At 42.9% G+C, this 22,093-nt stretch overlaps 1 protein-coding gene across 2 annotated transcripts in view; it reads left to right on the top strand.

Moving 5' to 3' along the window:
- WDR59 (WD repeat domain 59) overlaps nucleotides 1-22,093 on the top strand; it is an 85,536-nt gene that overhangs the window by 49,813 nt on the left and 13,630 nt on the right. For both annotated transcript variants that reach the window (XM_049622618.1, XM_049622617.1), the window contains exons 13-20: nucleotides 64-188; nucleotides 2,469-2,633; nucleotides 4,635-4,730; nucleotides 5,058-5,214; nucleotides 5,663-5,732; nucleotides 10,745-10,898; nucleotides 19,982-20,115; nucleotides 21,239-21,320. In XM_049622618.1, coding sequence (XP_049478575.1) covers nucleotides 64-188; nucleotides 2,469-2,633; nucleotides 4,635-4,730; nucleotides 5,058-5,214; nucleotides 5,663-5,732; nucleotides 10,745-10,898; nucleotides 19,982-20,115; nucleotides 21,239-21,320 — 983 coding nt within the window. The remainder of the gene's footprint in view (nucleotides 1-63; nucleotides 189-2,468; nucleotides 2,634-4,634; nucleotides 4,731-5,057; nucleotides 5,215-5,662; nucleotides 5,733-10,744; nucleotides 10,899-19,981; nucleotides 20,116-21,238; nucleotides 21,321-22,093) is intronic.

The following is a 22,093-nucleotide window of genomic DNA, read 5'->3' as shown; positions in this document are numbered from 1 at the left end:
TGCTCTCTGACTCATTTTCAAAAAACATTTGCCAACAACTGGAGACCCTCTCTCTCCTGCTAGTCTTAAAGGAAGACCCCCCAAGCAGTATCCTGGAAGAGAAGAAGTCCGATCAGCTGGGACTGCCTCAGACTCTGCAGCAGGAGTTCTCCCTGATCAACGTGCAGATCCGGAATGTCAACGTGGAGGTACTCGGTAGTCTAATGATTGGCTCATGCTTGCAGATGGCACTTTGTGGGAGTGGGGACTGTTTGAGCCAGGATGGTGGCTACAGATAGCTCCGCTGCTCTAACAGGTGTACCTCTCTGCTTGCTTTTTTATTTTCTAGACTTTCTAAGGAAATAGAAGTCTTCCAATGTAAATTATATTCTTACCATACTCTTTTCTCATAAGCTGGACCAAGGAATAAACTGGTGTTCACGTGTCCTGAAATCCTCTTAGATGCTCCAACACTTCATTTTCCCATGTGTGAAGATCCTTAGATCCAGGAAGGCTCCGTGAGTTGGCAAAGGTTCCTGCAATAGTTAATGGCAGAGCTGAGTTTGGCAGCCACGCCTGCCTCCCCAAGGTTCTTTGTGCTCTGCTGTACTACCTGCCCTTAGAGCTAGCTGGTCATTTCCTTAATGACTTCAGCTCCTAGTGAGGTCACCAAACCTCTCTGTTCGTCTAACATGTGGAAAGATTTACTCTTTTCATTTTGGGCGGGTAATGAAATGCTTTCCTTCAGAGAACTGAGTCTGTGAAGAAGGTTTTTTGGTTTTTTTTAATGTTTATTTAATTATTTTGAGAGAGAGGGAGAGACACAGTGCACGTGAGCACAGGGGCGGGGTAAGGGCAGAGAGTGAGGGAGAGAGAATCCCAAGCGGGCTCTGTGATGTGAGCACAGAGCCCAATGCAGGACTCTGTGTCATGAGCTGTGAGATCATGACCTGAGCCAAAATCGGGAGTTGGACACTTAACCGACTGAGCCGCCCAGGCGCCCCTGTGAAGGAGTTTTGAAGCTTGATTCGTTTCTCTTTTGCCCAGATTCAACAAACGGTAGGCGTGGATATGTACCTGTGTGTACATACTTACCTCCTTTGGCCTTTAAAACAACTCTGCAGGGGGGCGCCTGGTGGCTCAGTCGGTTGAGCGTCCGACTTCAGCTCAGGTCATGGTCTCGAGGCTGGTGAGTTGGAGCTCTGCATCAGGCTGGCTCTGTGCTGACAGCTCAGAGCTTGGAGCCTCTTTGGATTCTGTGTCGTCCTCTCTCTCTGCCTCTTCCCTGCTTGAGTTCTGTCTCTCTCTCAAAAATAAATAAACATTAAAAAAATTAAAAAAAAAAAAAACAAAACAACAACAACAACAACTCTGCAGGGGCACCTGGGTGGCTCAGTCAGTTAAGTGTCTGACTTCAGTTCCGGTCATGATCTCGCGGTTCGGAAGTACAAGTCCCGCACGGGGCTCTCTGCTGTCAGCATAGAGCCCGCTTGGGATCCTCTGTTCCCCCTCTCTCTCTGCCCCTGCCCCCTTGTGCTCACTCTCTGTCTCAAAAATAAATAAACAAAAAAATAAATGAAACAACTCTGCAACACGTGCTTTTATCCCCACTTAACAGAAGAGGAAACACACACTAAGAGATGCAATGACTTGTCGGAAGTCAGCAGCTATTTGGTGGAAGAGAGAATATTTGAAATCTGTCCCCAGATTTCCCACCTGTGTTCCTGTTTTTTGCTCTACTCCAGCTGCCTTCTCTGGTTGGCCACACAAGAAATCAAGAGAGAGAAAGAATCCTCTGATTAATTGGCTATCTGTATCGATTCAGATCATACCCCCTTTGTTGAGAACAGTTGAGAAGAGTGTGGATAGCCAAGTGAGTCTCTTTTTAGAAGGAGATCTTGATTCCTTTTCCAGGAGTGCTTTTTTAAAAGTATTGAGATAAAATTCACATGCCATAAAGTTTACCCTTCTAAAGTTTACAGTTTGGTGGTTGTAAACCTCAGTCACAGAGTTATGCAACCATCACCCTTAATTCCAAAGCATTGTCATCGTCCCTAAAAAAATCCCATATCCATTAGCAGTCACTTCTCATTGCCTTCTCCCCCCAGCCTCTGGCGCCAACTAATCAACTTTCTGTCTCTATGGATTTTCCCAGGAGTTCTTTTGAACTTGAGTCAGGTATTTCCATTCTTCCTGCTTTCTTTTCTCGTCTCAAAATAAATATAACAAGTTCCAGTCTACCTCACAGCTTTAGGTTGAAGCTTTTTTACGTCAAAATACTTTGCACTTATTAAATCAGTGCTAAAAATGAAACATCTGTCTTGAACACAAGTTGTCTGAATCTTCCAGATTCACTTGTCTTTGGGGAATGCCCCCCTCCACCCAGTTACCGGGAACCTTGAGCTTGCACTTAGCTTGTTTAAATTCATTGGCGTCTGAAAACGAATGGTGGCCTACCTCCCAAGCGGTTGTCCCTTTGTCCCCTGCAGATGGATGCGGCGGACAGGAGCTGCACGGTGTCTGTGCACTGCAGCAGCCACCGCGTCAAGATGCTGGTCAAGTTCCCCGCGCAGTATCCCAACAACGCTGCCCCCTCGTTCCAGTTTATCAACCCCACCACCATCACGTCCACGATGAAAGCCAAGCTGCTGAAGGTGGGGGTCTGTGTTCACAAATTCTCCTCAGGTGTCTTAAGAGGAAACCTCTGTCCACGGGCGTCCGTGTCTGAGTTGAGTAGTAAGGTCGAGTGAAAAGTCCGATAGAGAAGATTTGAAAGTCATCTGTCCTTCCGCGCCACCGGGTTAGCCCTTGCTGTTCACTGTGTGTAGCAAACAGTGGAGGTGGTCCTCAGCCTTTTTGGGTCGTGGAGCCCCTTTGAACATCTCATGAAACCGACACAGAAAAATTTGCGCAACTGTGGTATATAATTTCAGAAACTCTGTGCGTGAATAGGATGCGGTTCCATAATTGCCTCTCATCTGCTCATAGATCTCATTAAAGCTGTGAATCAATCCCGGGTTAAGAGCCCTGCAGTACATTTTCATTTATCTGGAAACAGTAGGCAAGATGTATTCTGAAGCTAAGAGATACTTTATAATCAGAAAACAAAATGTGAGGTCACTAAAAAAGTTCATTCCATGAGAGGAAATGGTGTCATCCCAGAGCGAGGCTGGCTCGTTGAACACGTGAGGCGTCTGGAGGCATGGCGGTGCCCGAAACAGGGCCGACCGGCATGGCGTCTGCTCTTAGCTGCTGGCTCAGGAACTTGCTCTGTCAGTTCATACAGAGCTAATCAGGCAGAACCCCCATTTAAACAGCCCCACGAGCTGGGGAGGCTACACCTTTTTCACTGTGAGCAGCAGCCTGTGTGAAGTAACTGAAAAGTCCTGACCAACCAAGTTGACCCAAATGCTGTTCGCTTTGGCCTAGTTTGTATTATACACACTTGGCCCGTCTTCTTGGGATAAGATACGTAGCCAAGAAATTTTTCAGGTGGCGTAAAGATCTCTCAGACGTTACTTTGGTTTTGTGGTAGAGGTACATTTTGTGCTTGGAATTTTTTGAATCCAAGTATAATTAACATACAGCGTTACAGTACTTTTAGGTGTACAATACAATGATTCAACAATTCTATACATCACTCAGCACCACTCATCGCGTTAAGTGTGGTCTTAATCCCCATCACCTATTTCACTCATCTCCCACCTACCTCCCCTCTGGTAACCATCTATTTGTTCTCTCTAGTTAAGAGTCTGGTTTTTTTGTTTTTGTTTTTCTGTACTCGGAATTTGAATATTTCATTGTCTTATTTGCACATACAAAAAAAAGATAGATCTTCCTATTGGTATACAAATGATAGGAGTAGGAAGTATCTCTAAAAGTCTAAATGAGTACTGTCTGACAGAAATAGAATGTAGACTACACATAATTTAAAATTTTCTAGTAATCACACTAAAAAAAATGGAAAGTAGCAGGTAAATTAATTTCAGTACTATTTTGACTTAACCCAGTATGTGCCAAGTGTTATATCAACATGCAATCCATATAACAATTGTTGAGACACTTTGCATTCTTGTACTAATAAGTCTTCGACACTTGGTATGAATTATATGCTTCCAGAACTTCTCGTTTCAGACTCTCCTCACTTCCCATGCCCCGTAGCCCCACATGGGTAATGACTTCGTTACAGGACAGCCAATTTACATGCCTGTCTTCAGTATGTGTATGTCACTTTAGGTCTCCAGTATGTGCCTTAAAATGTTTGGATTTATGTTTTTAAAGAAGAAAAAAATTATAGTAATTTCCACTGGATTGAAATCTTCTCCCCCGGGCTTGTATTGAGCGTTACTTCTAAGGTACTGAGATTTTCCTGGGGGGGATAGGGGTCAAGCTAGGACAGGGCAGGAGGGGAATTCACAGTAAAGATGTGTGTGCACACCCTGGCTGAGGAACGGGCTTCTCGAAGAGGGCACAGAAACGCATCTGCTCTCCGCGCCTCTAGAGCAGGTGGAAAGTAGGTTGCTGCACTGGAAGCCTGAGGCACGGCTGTGCTCCAGTCTCCCTGCGTCTTCACGGCCTCCCACTGCTTTGAAGAATAAAAGTGAATCAGGAGAGAGAAGGTTGCTATTCTTGACTGTGTTTCGTGCCTTTTCTAGATCCTGAAAGACACTTCCCTGCAAAAAGTGAAGCGCAACCAGAGTTGTTTGGAGCCCTGCCTGCGCCAGCTCGTCTCCTGCCTTGAGTCTTTTGTGGTGGGATTCTTGTACCGACTCGTGCTTTGGTGTTTTGTTTCGTTTCTTCCTCCCCAAACTAATGTATCCTCATTTTGTAAGTCAGCTTTAAGACAGCCTGTGGTTTTTAGTATGTTAAAATTTTTTTTAAGTTTATTTATTTATTTTGAGAGAGAGAGAGAGGCAGAGAGTGAGGGGGAGAGAGAGAATCCCAAGCAGTCTCCACACTCTGATGTGGGACTTGAACTCCCCAAGTGTGAGATCATGACCTGAGCCGGAACCAAGAGTCAGACGCTTAAACGACTGAGCCACCCAGGTGCCCCTAGTCTGTTAATTTTTAAATTTCAGAACCAAGAAGACAGCACTTCCAGCAACCCCTTTGCACTCCCAAACTCCGTCACTCCGCCTTTACCAACGTTTGCCCGGGTGACCACTGCCTATGGGTCATACCAAGATGCCAACATTCCCTTCCCTAGGACCTCGGGGGCCAGGTTCTGTGGAGCAGGTTTGTCTTTCTTTTGGTTCTCTGACTGTAGATTGTGAGAGTGAGAAGCTGAGACTGTCCTATAGTCTATAAAGAAATCTCAGACAAATCAGAAAATTTGTCGTTGTTTCCTGGTAACTCAAAAGATTGCGAGAGTGTTAAATGGTATGATGCTGAATTGGCTTCTGTGGACATATCCTGAGAATACTCAACAGAATTGCAGTTTTAATTTTTTCATTCTGACGATCCCTGATTCTCAACGTAGGAAAGGTCCCCTAGCAAAGAAGTAGAAAGTACCTGAGAAGCTTTTTTCTACCCCAAACACATCCCATCCTTCCTGGATCCTAGAGATTCTGACCTTTGTCCTTGTTAAAGTGTGGCTGTAGTGAGGACTGACCGGTGTTGCCTTCGGATTTCCCGCGTGCAACTCGTTGACCTTGATGTGCCCATGTGGTGTCTCCTTTGTCAGGCTATCTGGTGTATTTCACGCGGCCTATGACGATGCATCGAGCAGTGTCTCCGACAGAACCTACTCCGAGGTGAGCCTGGGAGATGCAGGTGTAAGCTGCACTCACAGAGCCATAAGTGGGCAGACATCCGGGGTTTATCACTGCGTTGGTCTTGGGACAGTGTGTGTTAGTTCTTCAGTAAATACCCATTAGAAGATTCATTGGAAAAGATCAGGTTCATTAAATTGCTACTCAGCTGAGATTTGTACTGTCAGGTTACCACCAAACCACTAGAAGAAGTTTGATACAAGTTGTTGTCAACACAAGGCAAATTCTTTTCTCCTGTTGCTAAAGTATTATTTGAACATTAAATAATGATAGAAACATAACAAAAAAAAGGTCATCTCTAGTTCCACAACATTAGTATCCCACTTCTAACATTACCAAAACATGTGAAATTTTTATAAACTACATTCAGTGGTTGGAAAAACTCCAACATTATGGAAGTTTTCAATTAAGATTTGAAAGCTGTTCTTTTCCATGGGGAGTCATCGTTAGCAGTTTAACATGCTTCCTGTCTGATCTCCATTATTTTTCTGTGTGTCCGTTTTTTGTTTGCTTTGTTTTGTTTTTAAGAGGCGATCTAAGGTAGCAAATGGGAATGTGGACTCTGGAGCCAAACCACCGGGTCCAAGTCTTGGCCCCGCTGTTCTGTGACCTTAGGCAAGTTATCTAAACCATCCTTGAGTTTCCTCACCAATAAGTTGGGGATGGTAGTGGCACCTACATACTTGGGTTGCTGGGAAGAATCGATGAGTTAATCCCTGGGAAGCATTTAGAATACAGCCTGGCGTGTGGCTCTGTGTTTCCCATTACTACTGTTTGTTTAAGTTTTCACTGTTTTACTCAAATATAATTCACATAGTATACAGTTGACCCATTTAAAGTATATAATTCAGTGGCTTGTTGTGTATTCACAGATCATGTGCAGCCATCACTATAGTCAATTCTAGAACATTTTTAATTACCCTCAAAAGAAACTGCATCCCCTAGGTGTCAACACTCCCAAGTCCCCCTTTCTTCCAGTACTGGGCAAACACTGATGTACTTTCTGTCAATCATTTTGCCTATTCTGGGCATTTTATAGAAAAAGAATCATATAATTATGTGGCCCTTTGTGACTGGCTTCTTTCACTTAGTGTAATGTTTTTTTTAACTTTTAAAAAATGTTTATTTATTTTTCAGACTGAGGGAGAGACAGAGTGTGAGCAAGGGATGGCAGAGAGAGAGGGAGATCCAGAACTCAAAGCAGGCTCTAGGCTCTGAGCTGTCAGCACAGAGCCCGACGCAGGGCTCAAACTCGCGAACCATGAGATCATGACATGAGCTAACGTCAGATGCTCAACTGACTGAACCACCCAGGCGCCCCTTGCTTAGTGTAATGTTTTCACGGCTCATACATATTGTAGCATGGTCAGTAGTTCTTTTTTTGTTTTTTTAACTTTATTTTAGAGAGAGAGAAACGTGTGAGCAGAGGAGAGGCACAAAGGGAGGGAGAGAAAGAGAGAGAGAGAATCTTAAGCAGGCTTCCACACTCAGCTCAGAGCCCAACGGGGGGCTTAATCTCACAAACCGTGAGATCATGCCCTGAGCCAAAATCAAGAGTCAGATACTCAACCGATTGAGCCACCCAGGCGCCCCAGGACTTTGTTTTTATTGCCAGATAATATTCTGTCATATACATATGCCACATTTTATTTATTTCTTTATCAGTCTGTGAACATTGGTGTTATTTGCATTTTTTGGCTATTACAAATAATGGTGTTTTGTGCATTCATGTACAAGTTTTTGTGTGGACACAGCTTTTCATTTTTCTCCAATATATACCTATGAGCAGAATTGCTGGATCACATCATAAAGGTTTTTTTTTTTTTTCTTAATTAATAAACTTCATGTTTTAGAGCAGTTTTAAGTATGTAGTAAAATTGGGTGGAGGGTACAGAGGGTCCTCATATACACCCGTCCCCACACATGCACAACCTCCCCCATACCACTGGTTTTTTAAACTTAAAAATTATAAGGTGCGTACGAGGGACTTCTGCCCCTGCAGTGCGGTGTCTAGGATAACATGAAAGTCCTCCCATTGCGAACACCTGGATGTATTGGATGAAATATAATTAGCATACTTCCAGGAAAGAAAGAAGATTGAACCGAGTGCATGAGGAGGCACCACTGCTGTCCCGGGAGTCTGCCAATCTCTGCAGTCACCTGAGCAGATGAGACCTTGAGTGCACAGGCCTGGGGAGTTAAGTGTCAGAGACCCCATGTATTACTTGGGTTCCATTTTCGAAAGGTTGGAGTAGAAAACAAGCACCTGCTCTCAAAGGGAAACAAGAATATGTGTATCTGGACTTTGGATAAGAGGGAAGAATGTTCCTATTAGAACGGTTTGCACACTAACAGTGTTTCAGTGAGGTCTCATTTACAGTACACAGATGTGAAGTGTATACCTTGATGACCAACACCCAGATCAACATAGGGAACAGGAGTTTTCTCTGTTTACACCCGGAGGAAACCAGTCTTCCGACTTCCATCATTGTAGTTGTGGTTTTGCCTGAGCTTGAGCTTCGTCTAAGTAGCACATCAGGCAGCATGTGCTGTTTTGTGTCTCACCTGTTTTGCTAACTTAATGTTTTTTTGTTTTTTGTTTTTAATTTTATTTTTGAAATTTACATCCAAGTTAGCGTATAGTGGAACATGCAAATTAGTTAGCATATAGTGGAACATCCAAATTAGTTGGCATATAGTGCAGTAGTGATTTCAGGAGTAGATTCCTTAATGCCCCTTGCCCATTCCCCGCTCCCACAACCCCTCCAGTAACCCTCTGTTTGTTCTCCATATTTAAGAGTCTCTTATGTTTTTGAAATTGATCCACAGAGTTGCATATATCGATGGTTCCATTGTATGAAAATAATACAATTTATCATTCTCTTCTTGAGGGATATTTGAATTATTTCTAGTTTGGGGCTATCATGAGTAGGCCTACACACAGAAGTCTTTTTATGGACATGTATATTAACTTCTCTACCCAAGGGGCAGAATCCCTGGGTCATAGGTTAGGTGTATGTTTGATTTTTTTTTTTTTTTTTTTTTTTTTTAGCATTGCCAAAAAGTCTGTCCCCAGTGGTTGTGTCATTTAACACTCTTACCGGCAACGTTTCAGAATTATAGTTGCTCCACATTCTTTCCAAAATTTGATATTTTCAATCTTTTCAACTTTAGTCATTGTGATGGGTATGTGGTATCTCATTGTGGTGATGACTGGTGATGTTGGGCTGCTTTTGTGTGCTCATTGATCATTTGGGTATATTCTTTTGTGATGTGCCTGTTCAAGTATTTTGCCCATTTCTTTAGGACTAGGTTTCTTATTATTTATTTGTGTCAGTTCTTTATTCTGGTTCTAAATCGTTTGCTGGAAGTCCAGATAGATTTTCTCTTAATCTGTGGTTTGTCTTTCTCCATAATGATTTTTGATAAATACAAGTTTTTAATTTTGATAAAATCCAATCTATCACTTTAAAAATTTTATGTTTAGTGCTTTTGTGTTCTAGAAAAAAAATCTTTGCCTAACCCAAGGTTACAAAAATATTCTTCTCTTTTAAAAGTTTATAGTTTTAGAGTCCTTCTTTAACGTCTGTAGTCAATCTCAAATTAATTTTTTGTGTGTATGATGTGAGGTAGGGGTCAAAGTTTGCTTTTTTCAGTAGAGCTATATAGTTATTGTTCCAGCACCATTCATGGAAAAATTTTGACTTTCCTCATTGAATTTGCATTGATTAAAAAAAAAATTGCATTGATACCATTGTTGAAAATCAATTGAATATGGTTGTGGATCTATTTCTAGAGTCTACTTTTTTCCTTTGCTCTATTGGTTTCTCTTTATGCCAACACTATACTCTTTTTTTTTTTCTTTTTTTTTTAATTTATTTTTTTAATATATGAAATTTACTGTCAAATTGGTTTCCATACAACACCCAGTGCTCATCCCAAAAGGTGCCCTCCTCAATACCATCACCCACCCTGCCCTCCCTCCCACCCCCCATCAACCCTCAGTTTGTTCTCAGTTTTTAAGAGTCTCTTATGCTTTGGCTCTCTCCCACTCTAACCTCTTTTTTTTTTTTTTTTTCCCTTCCCCTCCCCCTTGGGTTTCTGTTACGTTTCTCAGGATCCACATAAGAGTGAAACCATATGGTATCTGTCTTTCTCTGTATGGCTTATTTCACTTAGCATCACACTCTCCAGTTCCATCCACGTTGCTACAAAAGGCCATATTTCATTTTTTCTCATTGCCACGTAGGATTCCATTGTGTATATAAACCACAATTTCTTTATCCATTCATCAGTTGATGGACATTTAGGCTCTTTCCATAATTTATGCCAACACTATACTCTTAATGTAGCTTTTATATTGTAAGTCTTCAAATCTGCTAGTAAGTCCTCCAGTTTTATTACTCTTACTCAGGATCATGTTGGCTATTGGCTAGGTCTTTTGCATTCCTATAAAAACATGACATGGCTAATTGGTTTCTACACAAAAATTCTCTTCATATTTTGATTGGAAATGTGTCAACTCTACGGATCAGTTTGGAGAAAACTGACATCTTGACAGTAATATGGAAACTTCTCATCCACTAACATGATACTTCTCTGATTTCTCAGCAATATTTTGTGTTTTCAACGCACATTTTTAAATTAAGTTCATTTCTAGGTATTTGATGCTATCGTAAATGAAAATTTTAAGATATTTCTAAATGTTTGTTTCTAATGTATAGAAATGCAGATTTTTATAGATTGGCCTTGTATCTAAATTCACTTGTTCATTCTCATAGTTTGTAGATTCCTTTGATTTTCTATGTATACAGTCTTAGAAGTATTCTCTGCTTTTGCAGACAAAAGTCGTGTTTTGTTCTTTTTGTTGAGTTTCCTTTTTTTCCCTTTTTACCCATCTTTTCCTCTTGGTTTCATCATGTGCTTAGGAGCAACAGTATTTGGAAATAAGGAAAGACTGAAGCCAGTATGGATAATTCTGTTTTCAACTACAGGTCTCTGTCAGCCTTGTCTGCTTATCATACTGGCTTGATTGCGCCAATGAAGATCCGCACAGAGGCCCCTGGGAACCTTCGTTTATACAGTGGGAGCCCCACTCGAAGTGAGAAAGAGCAGGTCTCCATCAGCTCCTTCTACTACAAGGAGCGGGTAAGCAGGAGAGGCATGGCCTCTGATTCTCATTCCTTCTAGATTTTCGTTCTTTGTCTCTCTGCCTACTCTGCACAGCAGCTAAGTTAGCGATGCCCCTATAGTCTCTTTCAAAATTAGTTGGTTCAAGAAAGACCTTTGCTTCGTTCCTTTCAGTTGGTTTTAACTACTGTGAATTGTGTGTGTGGAGGGATGGGTTGGTTCTTAGAATCCATATTCTTCGCTCCCCATTTAACCTTATCCTTGTTACCCCCATTTACGAAGCTTGATTCCCCTTGTTTCAGGTAGCATAATTTAGCTACAGATCTTCCTTCATATTCTGATGTTTGTCAACAAATTTAGGGATGCTTCTGAAGGCTTGGGATCTCGATATATTTAGAAGTTCATAGTGGTGAAAAGTTAAAGTTGATCTCTAAGAGATCTTAGGCTTTTACTAAATCTCCACTGAAATGCCCATCTGAATGGTCAGTTTATACAAAATCACCTGAGCCTGTCCTGTGTTCCTGAGTTCTTAAGGAACTCATCATTCCTAATGTAGCTATTAAGCTGTCAGAAGCAGAAGCCTTTGGTGACGACAGTGTAGAGAATGTTGGCAGAGCGTAGGAATGCTTCTAAGAACTCTTCCTGTGTTGTCAGATTGAGAGGCTGGTTTAAACTGGCTTTTAACTGAAATGATGTTTTAAGCAGAGCTCGGTCCTTAGGAATTCTTTGTTGTCCCCGGCTAAATGATGGATTGACTCTAATTGAAATGTGTTTTTTAAAAAATAGAATTATTTTAAATAAAAACCCAATTTCCAGCAAGTGTTAGAGGTGTCTTCACCTCGATTGCATTGTATTGTCTAACCTTGGTTCACACTGATAGTTGTCCACCTCTGACTTTGTTTAGTCTTAGAGTTTGTATGTGACTGAAATGAGCGAGCGGCAGGAGCTGATGCTTGAGATAGGACCGACCTTGGACAAAACCACTCATTTGAATGGGGACAGTGATATTTTTGTTGCCTTTCCGTAGTCCCCTTCTTCACATCTCTGATGGAACTGTGCCCCTCTGGCCGTTGCTGACTGTCTCAGAACACATATATCCCCATAAGTCTTTTACATTCAAAATTTTTAGGATTTCACCCCCCACTCCCTCCAAGCAAGCTAGCAGTCAGCTGGCTAGATGGTCAGAACTAGGGCATTTTATTGACATAATAGCCAAACAGACTCATGGTTGGGTAAATGGGGGAATTTTCTTGAGTGTGAGGGCCCATTTGAGGAGATCTCTTAGTCCAAGAGAGTTCTCAGTCCTCCTTTGAATCATGTCATGTGTTACTCATGCTTGGGTTTGGATTGGGAAAGTAGGTTGACTAGCACTTTTGACCCTGATAGTGCAAAAAGGCCACGTCTAGTCAAAATAACTCCATTTCCGCCATGGGGCCTCTCCTAATGCAAAAACATTTGTAAAGCCTTACGCCCATGTTTTTCACGGTCTGGCCTCTTTTACTATAAATACCACAATCACAAAGAGGGACCAAAGGCACATAGATAATTCCCTTGTATCAGGTAGGATCTGCTGGGGAGGAGGGTGAGGACTGTGATCCTTCATTTTGGGATGATTCCCGGTGTATAGCTTCTCCACAGAAAATGGGCTCTTATAGTCCCTTAGGATGACCTAGTATAGCAAATGGTCTTTAAGTTTTATTTGAGATAGTGACCACATAAAAGGAGCAGACACTTTTATTATAATTTTATTTGAAACTTTTGTATTTCTGTATAATATACGTACAGAACAGTTCACAAGTCATTAGCAGTAACTCAGTGAACTAACAACACCCAGGCCAAGAAGTAGAACATTATAAGAACTCTAGAAGCCCTGGGGGAGGGAGGCACATTTCAGTGGGTGACAGATAGATAGTAGTCATTAGGTGACATCCTATGAAATTACTGATATTTGACCATTTTTAATCTCAAAAAAAAGTTTCATGTGGTTCAGCTGTATAAAGTAGTTAAGTGAGTGAGTCATTTTGTGATGAATCTGAAATAAATTCATCTCTCCTTAAACCTTGTTCACGTTCATCCCATTTACACGGGGCAGAGGGCGGGGTGGGGGAGTTAGGGAAATGAAATACGGCAACCCGGCCATGATATCTTATATAGGCCATCTTCCTTCCTGTTAGAGGTCAATATGGTTTTATCCCTCAAGGAGTATTTTCTTATCCTCAGGTATCTAGTTTGACATGTCAAATAATACCACTTTTATTACTTTTGTTCTCGAAATGATTCCAGATCACTAAATTTCTCTGTGCTGAAGTCTTTATTTTCAGCCCCAATTTTTCTCCTACATATTTTTATTCTCTTTTAGATCTCTACCCCTGAGGTCTATAAATGAGTAAGAATAAAGGAAAAAAATATGACCATGTTAAAGTATAGCAGTGTAGGAATTATAGAGTATTTTGGAGATTATAAGAATCTTTATGGAGTCTTTGGGGATTTTCTGTTCGTTTCTCTTGTTTTTTGGTGTGTTTTTAACCTGCCCTACTTAGGTCATATTATCATATTCACCCAAATGTTCTCCAGATGAAATTCCAAGGTTCTCTCCTAAATATTTTAAAATGTGAGAGACCTAAAAAAAACCCAGCAACAACTATCAAATTTCATAGGAAGTTAGAAAGTCCAGAGAGAATGTAACGTTCATTTGGTAACTGGACCACCTATCAATAGTTGGTGAAATATTGTTTATTCCTAGGGCCATTCAGAAGACCTAGAACTTGGGATAAACATTAGGCATTGGCCTATAAACATTTTTACATTTTGCAACCTCCACCCATGCTTCAGTTTATGTTACTAAAATAGCTCTAGTGTAAATAACTGAGGAGGTCTTGAAGTTAATAGGATAATTTCTGATTTCCCATAAACAGTGCTTTTCAGCCCCAGTTTCACACTGATGCGCATGTTGTTAGCACGTGCCCCCGGGACAGCAGCTTTTCAGCTTTGCTCCCTCATTCCCTTCATTTCTCATGGGCTCTTGCCTCCCCATGGTATCACTCCAAAAATAGTCCTGCAACCCCAAGGTCAAGGCTTCCAATTTCCCCCATTGGCCCCACCCACCCCAACCACACATCAGAAACAATTTGGTGTTAGTCTACCAACGAACTTCTTCATTTTTAGGAATGAGAATCTTCTCGCACAAATGTATGCTCTTGGTGGGGAGAGTAGACCCTCTACCTATTTCTCTGCTTGCCCTACGATCTTAATCCTCATGAGAGTACTATAAACCTTGACCTTGTCAGAGCTGTATTGATGCCAGCCTCCTGAATATCTTGAAATGTGTTTGGAACCAAAGAATTATGACATTGAAGCTGGGTTTGGAGTGCAGTGGGTCTGGAGGGAGGTGAGGGATTCTCCAAATATTGCTGTGGTTAGGTTCAGATTTTTAGTCATGCAAACCTGATTTTGCAGTATATTGTGGTACCTTTTAATCCATCAAATATGTGGGAAGCTTTCATTTTATTCTATATTTTTCCCTTTTAATTTTCTTGGTGTTTTTCTTCCCTCCTCCTGGGTGTAACGTTTTCACGCACAGATGTCTCCTCGCTCTGCCCGGCGACGTTGGTCCATACAAGCAATTAACGACTTCCCGGTACTGTGCGCTGTGCAAATGCTCTCCTTGACTAATCCTGTCTGCCCAAAGGCCCAAGAATAAAATGCCACCTGCCTGGCTTTGAGGAACCTGAATGACAGGCTGGCTGGTTTTCAGGACCAGCACAATAAATTTTTCACTCTTGGGAGTCAAGTGCCGAGGGCTTCCTCTTTTTTTCATCCAGTTTCAAATGGATGAGTACTGGTATCATTAAGGATTGTGAATGGACTTCTTTGAAAATGAAGCCAAACACTGGGTTTCTTGGAAAGAACCCCATCTGTAAGCCTTTAGCTCACCTGATTTCATTTGGAGTATTTGTATAATTTCCTGGAGCTTTCAAAAGCCTACCTTTGGCATGGGGTGAAGCAGAGGAAGATATAAGAGGCTTCCACCATTTTGTCTCTCTGTTTTTATCGTCTTAGTCTAGTTCAAAGAGGGAAGTGCTCACCTGCTTCATTGGCATGATGCATAAGCTAGTTTTTAATCCTTCGGGAACTCTCTGGAACAAATTTTTTCCTTACCATCAGTATTTTGCATTGCGACAAAACCTCTGCTGTGGACATCTCTCTTCCTTTTCTTTCCTTCTTACTCATTCCTATTGGCCATCCCCCTCTTCTGTCTTCCTCTCCCACCCCCTCCATGTTTCAGTAGTGCCAAGGTGGCCTCAGGCTGTGTAGGGCAGCCTTGTGGCTTTTGTGTAAATTTCACTGGGTCTACAAAATATTTAGGGGAACAGTCCTTTAGCCTTTTCATATCAAAACCAGTTGAAATCAGGAGCCCTGATTCTCAGGTGCCACTGCTGCCGACAACTTGGAGGCGGAGCCGCCAACGTGGCCACCTTTCCTCCAAAAGCCTGTCCCAGCCAACCCGACTGTGGAATTTCCACTGATTTTCCAGAAGTCTCTGCTCCTGCTGCTATTGAAATAGGAACTCATTTTGACTCACTGCCCACTCTGCTGATTATGCATTGTTGGTGGGGTTGCTGCGAAGCAGTTGGTGGCTTATTCTTGGGCTGTTTTTACATTTAACCCATTTATTGGCATTGATGTCGCCTCCGGTTGTAGCAGTAACACTGGTGGTACAGTCGCAAGCTGGCAATATTGGTTGTCATTCAGTGCTATTCGCACCAATGCCTCCCCCTCCCCCGGTCCTTTCCTCCCCGTCCTCTTTCCTATGATCCCATGAACGCCTTCTTGGTATGTTCAGAGGAGCATCCCGGTGCTCATCATGTGATAATTGTCTGTCTTGTTGTGTCTCTCTTCCCTCAATCCCTGCTTATGAAATCTGTGGGGAAGGGGGCATTTTCTACTGATGGGGCATTGAGAAGACCTAAGAGAAGTGCGGGCCCTTGGCCTCCCACAGGTACCGATCCTTGCACAGAAAAGTATCCAGATGTAAGCCCGTCAGAGTGGGACTGCGGCAGCGCAGGAGGCTTAAGGGGCTTTCGTGCCAAAGTGCCCTCCCCTCCCCTGGAAAGTTCAGCCCCATGTCAGCCTCGTGTGTCATCAGCTGACAGTTGCACAGACGAGAGATTCCTAAAATCGCCAGCAAGATGGAAGGGAAGAAGAAGTCTCGGGGAGGAGTAGATGGGATGGGAACCCTTTCTTGCTGCAGGAAAGTTGTCCGTGCTCGTTAGGAAGCAGCAAGGATGCGTAGCCCAACCTCTTATTTGAGACTGAGCATGTCTTCGTTTAGGCAGCCTTGTTATAATTGCATCCCCAGAATATTTGGCCACTAGTCTGAGTACCGAGGGACCCTCTAGGCTGAAGGGGAAATAGTTCATACCTAAAAACCACCAACCAATAAATAGAAAACACAAAACTTTTCTGACCCCTTATAGATTTCGATAATGTTTTGCAGTTATTCCTTGCTGGATTCAATGACTGAGTAGCGCTGTCCCACAATTGCCTTACAGTTTGATTCTTGGTGGCAGCTCTGGTGAGGGAGATCCAGTGGTGGCGAACCTCCTTCTGTTACAGGCTCAAAGGCAGCTTCGTGAGTTTCCACAAAACGTCATCTCTACATCAGAGAAACACCTAGAAGCCTGGTGTCTCCAGAAGTTGACAAGGAAGTTCCAGGAAATACAGACTGTGATTTCTATCATTCAGTGAAGGATAATGGCAGCAAGTGGTCCAAGACCACTGTCTTTTCCTTTTCTCCCAGTACTTTTTGATGACTCCCATGGGTTGGTTTCCGCCAGTCTCCATAACCAGGGACCGCAGACGGGCAGGGGCAAAGCATCTCTTTGGACTCACTTCTCTTCTCTCTGAACGTGCCCGCCCTTTAACGCATCCCAAAAGGAGACTAAACAGACTGAGGCTGCGGCTCTGGAGCCTGGCCTGAAATACAGCATCTGGGCCCGAGCCTGGTGTGCTCCACGTGAAGCCAGTAGCTTTGGCCGCCGCGTGTCTCGGCCGGTGTTCAACGTGCTGCTCTGGCTCAGCGGAACGTGCTCGTGGTACTTGGCGGAGAAGTGAAATGAGAAGTAATCGTAGAGGCTGGTGTGTCAGGGAGGCCTCACTGCAGTCAGATGTTGATCTCCTCACATGCAGAAGTGATTCCATTTAAAAATGGACCACACTGCTTACGTATTAACAGGTAGCTTCGGCTTAGGCCTTTTTTTTTTTTTTTTCTTTTTTAATCTGAAATCCTGCGCTCAAAAACGAGTTAACAGGTATGGGCTTAGCAGCGTGACAGCCTGTGTTCAAATCCCAGCTCTGCATGGCCTCACATCCTCGTTTGTGAGGTGGAGGCAACGCCCGCTCTGCCGGAGAGCCGTGTGACGCCCACACTCGCGGAGGGTGAACGGCCCAAAGCAGCAGCTGATGTTCGTAATGACAGACACATCTTTCAATCCTGTGTCAAACATTTACACGCTTGGACTGTGTCAAGGGCATCTCTCACTGCCCGTGTCCTGGCTGCTCCACAGCCGTTTGGAGTTAAGGCTGTGGGGAAAATAGGACACTTGCTCATGATTTTCCACGTCCATTATCCAGGTCCCTGTGCTCAAGTATTTATTCTTGACATTCCAAAGTGATCGCTTTCAGAAATAACTCAAGTCCGCGAGGAAAAACATGTTTACATGAGCTGGTCTGCATGCAGAGGAACCAGTTTGGGCACACGGACCTTAGTATTTTGCTTTCATTAGGTTCGCTTCAAAAGGCCAGAAATTGAGGTTTGCAGTGTGGTCTGAGAGCTAGTAGACCCCATCCCTCGTGAGGCCTCCTTTTATTTCCACTGTTGAGTTAAATGGAGCTACATTGAAGTGCTCAACTGTCCAAGTGCTGCTCGTTTTCTCTTTGTAATAAGGAGCCAGAGTGTCTGCCTGGAACAGTATTTGAGAAGCCTCCCACCCAACCCAGAAAACCCGTGAGGTGGATCATATTCCATTCCAGGTGGAATCTTCTTACTGTAGGTCTTTTCTTTTATTTCTTTCCTACTTTTTCAACCCAGTCCCCTAAGTCTCATCTGAGATGACCAATTATGGGAGACCTACTCGGGTGTTGTTTCCTGGGATTTTTAAACTCCTGGAAACCTGGATGAAAAAGTCTGTGTACTTACACCCTCCCTGTTCAGTTAACCACACTGTGCTGTTCCCGTCACTGCCCTGTAGATGTACATGAAACTGCCCTCCCTAAAACCGGTCACATCGAAGTATCTCATGCATGTGTGACGACCTCCGTCTTGTGTCAGTTAACATTGCCTGCCTCCAGCCCATGCTGACAGGTGGTTTGCTCTTTAGCACCTTCTCCCCTTACTTGCATCCACATCATGTTATTTGTGGCTAAAAGACTAGTGTTTTCATGAATATATACATAATTCTTTAGAAAATAGCCAGGGCTGGTAGAGAACTGAAGGGCTGCTATGCAGTAATCGATGAGGCTTCCTGATGTATTGGTAAATAGCAATGTGTACGAATAAAGAACACGTGGTAACTAAATTACTTCCAACGGTCAAATGGCTTAAGGTCCCAAATTGATAATGTAGCAATATATATTTACAAATTATGATAAATAATTCAGAGACTTCAGCTAAACTTCGTTTACCTGCCGTGAACCAAGTCCAGGTGTCCTGGACCTAAGAGGTTCCATACACTTACTGAGCCAATAGGAAGTTACCTGCATTGGGCACCTTTGGGGATTAGAGGGGACATCACTGGTCAGAAGCAACTAAATGCAGACCGTGACTAAGGAATGGAAGAGTGATTGTATAAAAATCACTTGTGGAAAATGAATTATTTGTGAGTAATCTAAGTAATGATTTAATCTAAATTCCCGTGGGCTTATAGACGTTCATAATCGTTGCGTATTTTTTAATTGCACGTTTTCAGTTCGCACTCTCACCTTTTCATTGTGCCCTTATTAATCTTGCAAGATTGGAACGGAGCTCATCCTAAGACAGTTACCAGTGAGCACAGAGAGCGACATGAGACTAAACTCACAGCCAGTGAGTAGCTCAGCCAGGGTCACGGTGAGCCAGCCGTGCCGTAATAAGACCAGCACACCTTGGTTTTCTGACTCCAGTTTGCAGACTCTTTCGCTAGCAACTTTGTTAACTAATAAGTATGTCACTTCCCCCCTGAGTTGAGTCACTCTGGTGGCCCCCTTTTTTAACTTCAGCAATAAAATGAGATAGAATATTGCTCCCTTGGCTGGTTGTCATTTTGAATGTACCAGATGAGGCTACACTGATAATTCTCCTTTTCCAGGACATCTCTCGTTTCCCACATACAGGCTCCTTTGTAGGTGAGGCTCTGGGGAGACAGGACAGTTGCTCATGATCATCCACATCCATTACCCAGGTCCCTCTGCTCAGCTATTTTTGACATTCTAAAATGATCACTTTTAGAAATAATTCAAATCTGCTAGGAAAAACCTGGTAATTCTCTTGAGCTGCTATGTTTCTCTGTCTGCCTGCCACAGATTAAGGTTTGCAGAGCCCACACCGCTGTGTGTGAATTAAATTCTCAGCAAATCCTGTTAAAGCTGTCTGAGAAGAAGAAAACCTTTGGTTAGTTTCAAGCAAGAACTTTGAATCTAAGGCTGATCCCAACCTTGAAAGTTGCTCTTCCCCCACATTTTTGTGGTCTTTACTAACTTATTTACCTGCTGTTCGTTCTTTCTTTCTTTCTTTCTTTCTTTCTTTCTTTCTTTCTTCTTCTTGTTTTTTGGGGTTTTTTTTGTTGTTTTTTTAAATTCTAAATTCAAGGCGTCTGTTTTTGGGCACCTGCAGAATGTATGTAGCATTGCGGTAGGGTGCTTATTTTCCTGTTAGGATTTTGGACCAAGAGCTCAATGCCCTTTGCCATCCTTTTATTTCCTACAGATGCTGATTCATATAATTGTGGGCATGATGTAATGCAAAGCCTCTGCAAATAACCAATGACCCAACTCTGATGTGCTCTGCAACCGTAGGTTTCCATTTGTCCAAGTCCCTGTTAGTTATATCTCGTCATCTCCCCCAGAAATCCAGGAGATGGAAAAGCAAGCGTGAGGGATCGGACTCCGGCAATCGACCCATCAAGGCTGCTGGGAAGGTTATCATCCAGGACACTGCGTGCCTTCTTCCTGTTCACAAGTCACTGGGAGAACTGTACATGTAAGTGCGCCCTGCTTATGACAGTCATCACAATCAAAGTTGTGTTCGTTTGCTTGTTTTTAAGTATCAGAACCCTTTCTTCAAAAGCAGTTTTAGAAGACCGGTGTACCAGCTTTCTATTGCTGCATAAGGAGGTACCAGAAACTTAGCGGCTTCAAACAACACACATTTATTGTCTCAGTTTCTATGGGTCAGGAGTCTGAGCATGGCCTAGCTAGGTTCTTGCTCAGATCTCACCAGGCTGAAATCTGGAGGTGGCCAGGTGGTGGTCTTATCCAATGTTCAGAGTCCTCTTCCAAGTTCATTCAGGAGTTTAGCAGAATTCAGTTCCTTGAAGCCGTAGAACTTGATGGTTTTCATCTTCTCTGAGACCAGGACAGGACGCCTCACCTTCTTTCTAAGGTCTCACCTGATTAGGTCAGGCCCACCTAAGATAATCTCCCTTTTGACGCATTCAAAGTGGACTGATTAATAACCTAATCTTGGGTGTCATCGCCCATCAACATCCACTGGTCTCACCCACGATTAAAGGCACGGGATATCATAGAAGATGTGTAGAGCAGGAGGCCGAAATCTTGGGAATGGCCTCAGAATTCTGCTTTCTGTGCCAGTATGCAAAACCGTTAAAAGCAGAGCCATTTTGCTTGAAGAGAGTTGGGAGGCTAGTAGCAGGCATACAGAGGCTGGCCTGTGGCCACTCTTTTTCTCGAACCTGCATACATAGCAAAAAGTTTATTTTGTAACATATACACAGCACACCACTCTTTGTGTTAGACACCTCAGTGTTACACGTATTTAAATCCATTTTTATTCAACCCTGAAGCCTGGGGAAATCCGTAGAAGGGCTGGTTGCCAAGTTGACATTTGAGGCTGTCCTCCTGTCCTGACTTTAGAGAGGCGAGCAATTTCACCTTCCCCAGGCGGGAACCCACGGCCTCATATGAGCTGTAGGTAAGCTTTTTCTCCATATCATGTAGCAAGGGAGAAGCGGAAGGCCCACACAGATAAGACATTTTGGGTGACAACTGAAGAGGCACCTTTTTGTCTGGCTGTTAGTCTGGGGGTAATTGGTTCAGGAAGTTAGACTAAAAAAAAACTTCTTAACTCTTTTTTTAAATTTCAGATTGAATGTGAATGATATTCAAGAAACATGTCAGAAGAATGCCACTTCGGCCTTGCTCGTAGGAAGGAAGGACCTTGTCCAGGTATTGTGCATCCCTTCTGATGGCAATCTGGATTTTCCTTTTTGAGCAGGTTGTTGTCACTGTATGGTTGTGGTTTAATGACATTTCAAGCGGGGCCTCCTATTTTGTAATCCCTCTCCCATTTTCTTTGATAAACATCAGGGCAAGAGCAGCTTTTTAAATCCTTTGGGTATTTTTCTCATTAGTGCTTAGTTGAGAAGATCCTAAAGCTCACATACTGAGAATTTTTTATTACATTTCTTTTCTGTTCTGGTACCATGGTGATTGTTATACATCTAAATGTGGGTATCTATACCCTTGCCATTTGCGCCCTTAATTCTGTTTTGTTGGGGTTTTTATACTTTTAAAAATGCTTTGTTTCAGAAAAAGTTTACCAAAGCATTCCTTTAGGTGGAAACATGTTTCTGTTTTAAAATACGACGTAAAATAAAATATGATGTAATCGAGCAAAAATGTTAATTCCCTTCATCCTTGCAGGAACACATCAGTATATTAAAGCGAGCTGCTCCTATTTTTCTTAATAGCTTTATCGAGATATAGTCCATATATCATGTGATTCACTCATTTAAAACGTACCGTTCAGTGGCTTTTAGCATATTCACAGTTTTGCAACCATGATCACAAGGGTTTCAGAACACTGCCGTAGGGGCGCCTGGGTGGCTTTGTCGGTTAAGGTCCGACTTTGGCTCAGGTCACGATCTCATGGTTTCTTGAGTTTGAGCCCCATATCGGGGGGGCTCTTTGCTGTCAGCACAGAACCCAGTTCAAATCCT

Source organism: Panthera uncia (assembly GCF_023721935.1).
Source record: "Panthera uncia isolate 11264 chromosome E2 unlocalized genomic scaffold, Puncia_PCG_1.0 HiC_scaffold_20, whole genome shotgun sequence".
NCBI lineage: Eukaryota > Metazoa > Chordata > Mammalia > Carnivora > Felidae > Panthera > Panthera uncia.
Note: the sequence above shows the minus strand (reverse complement) of the source record. Positions and strands in the feature narration are given on the sequence as shown.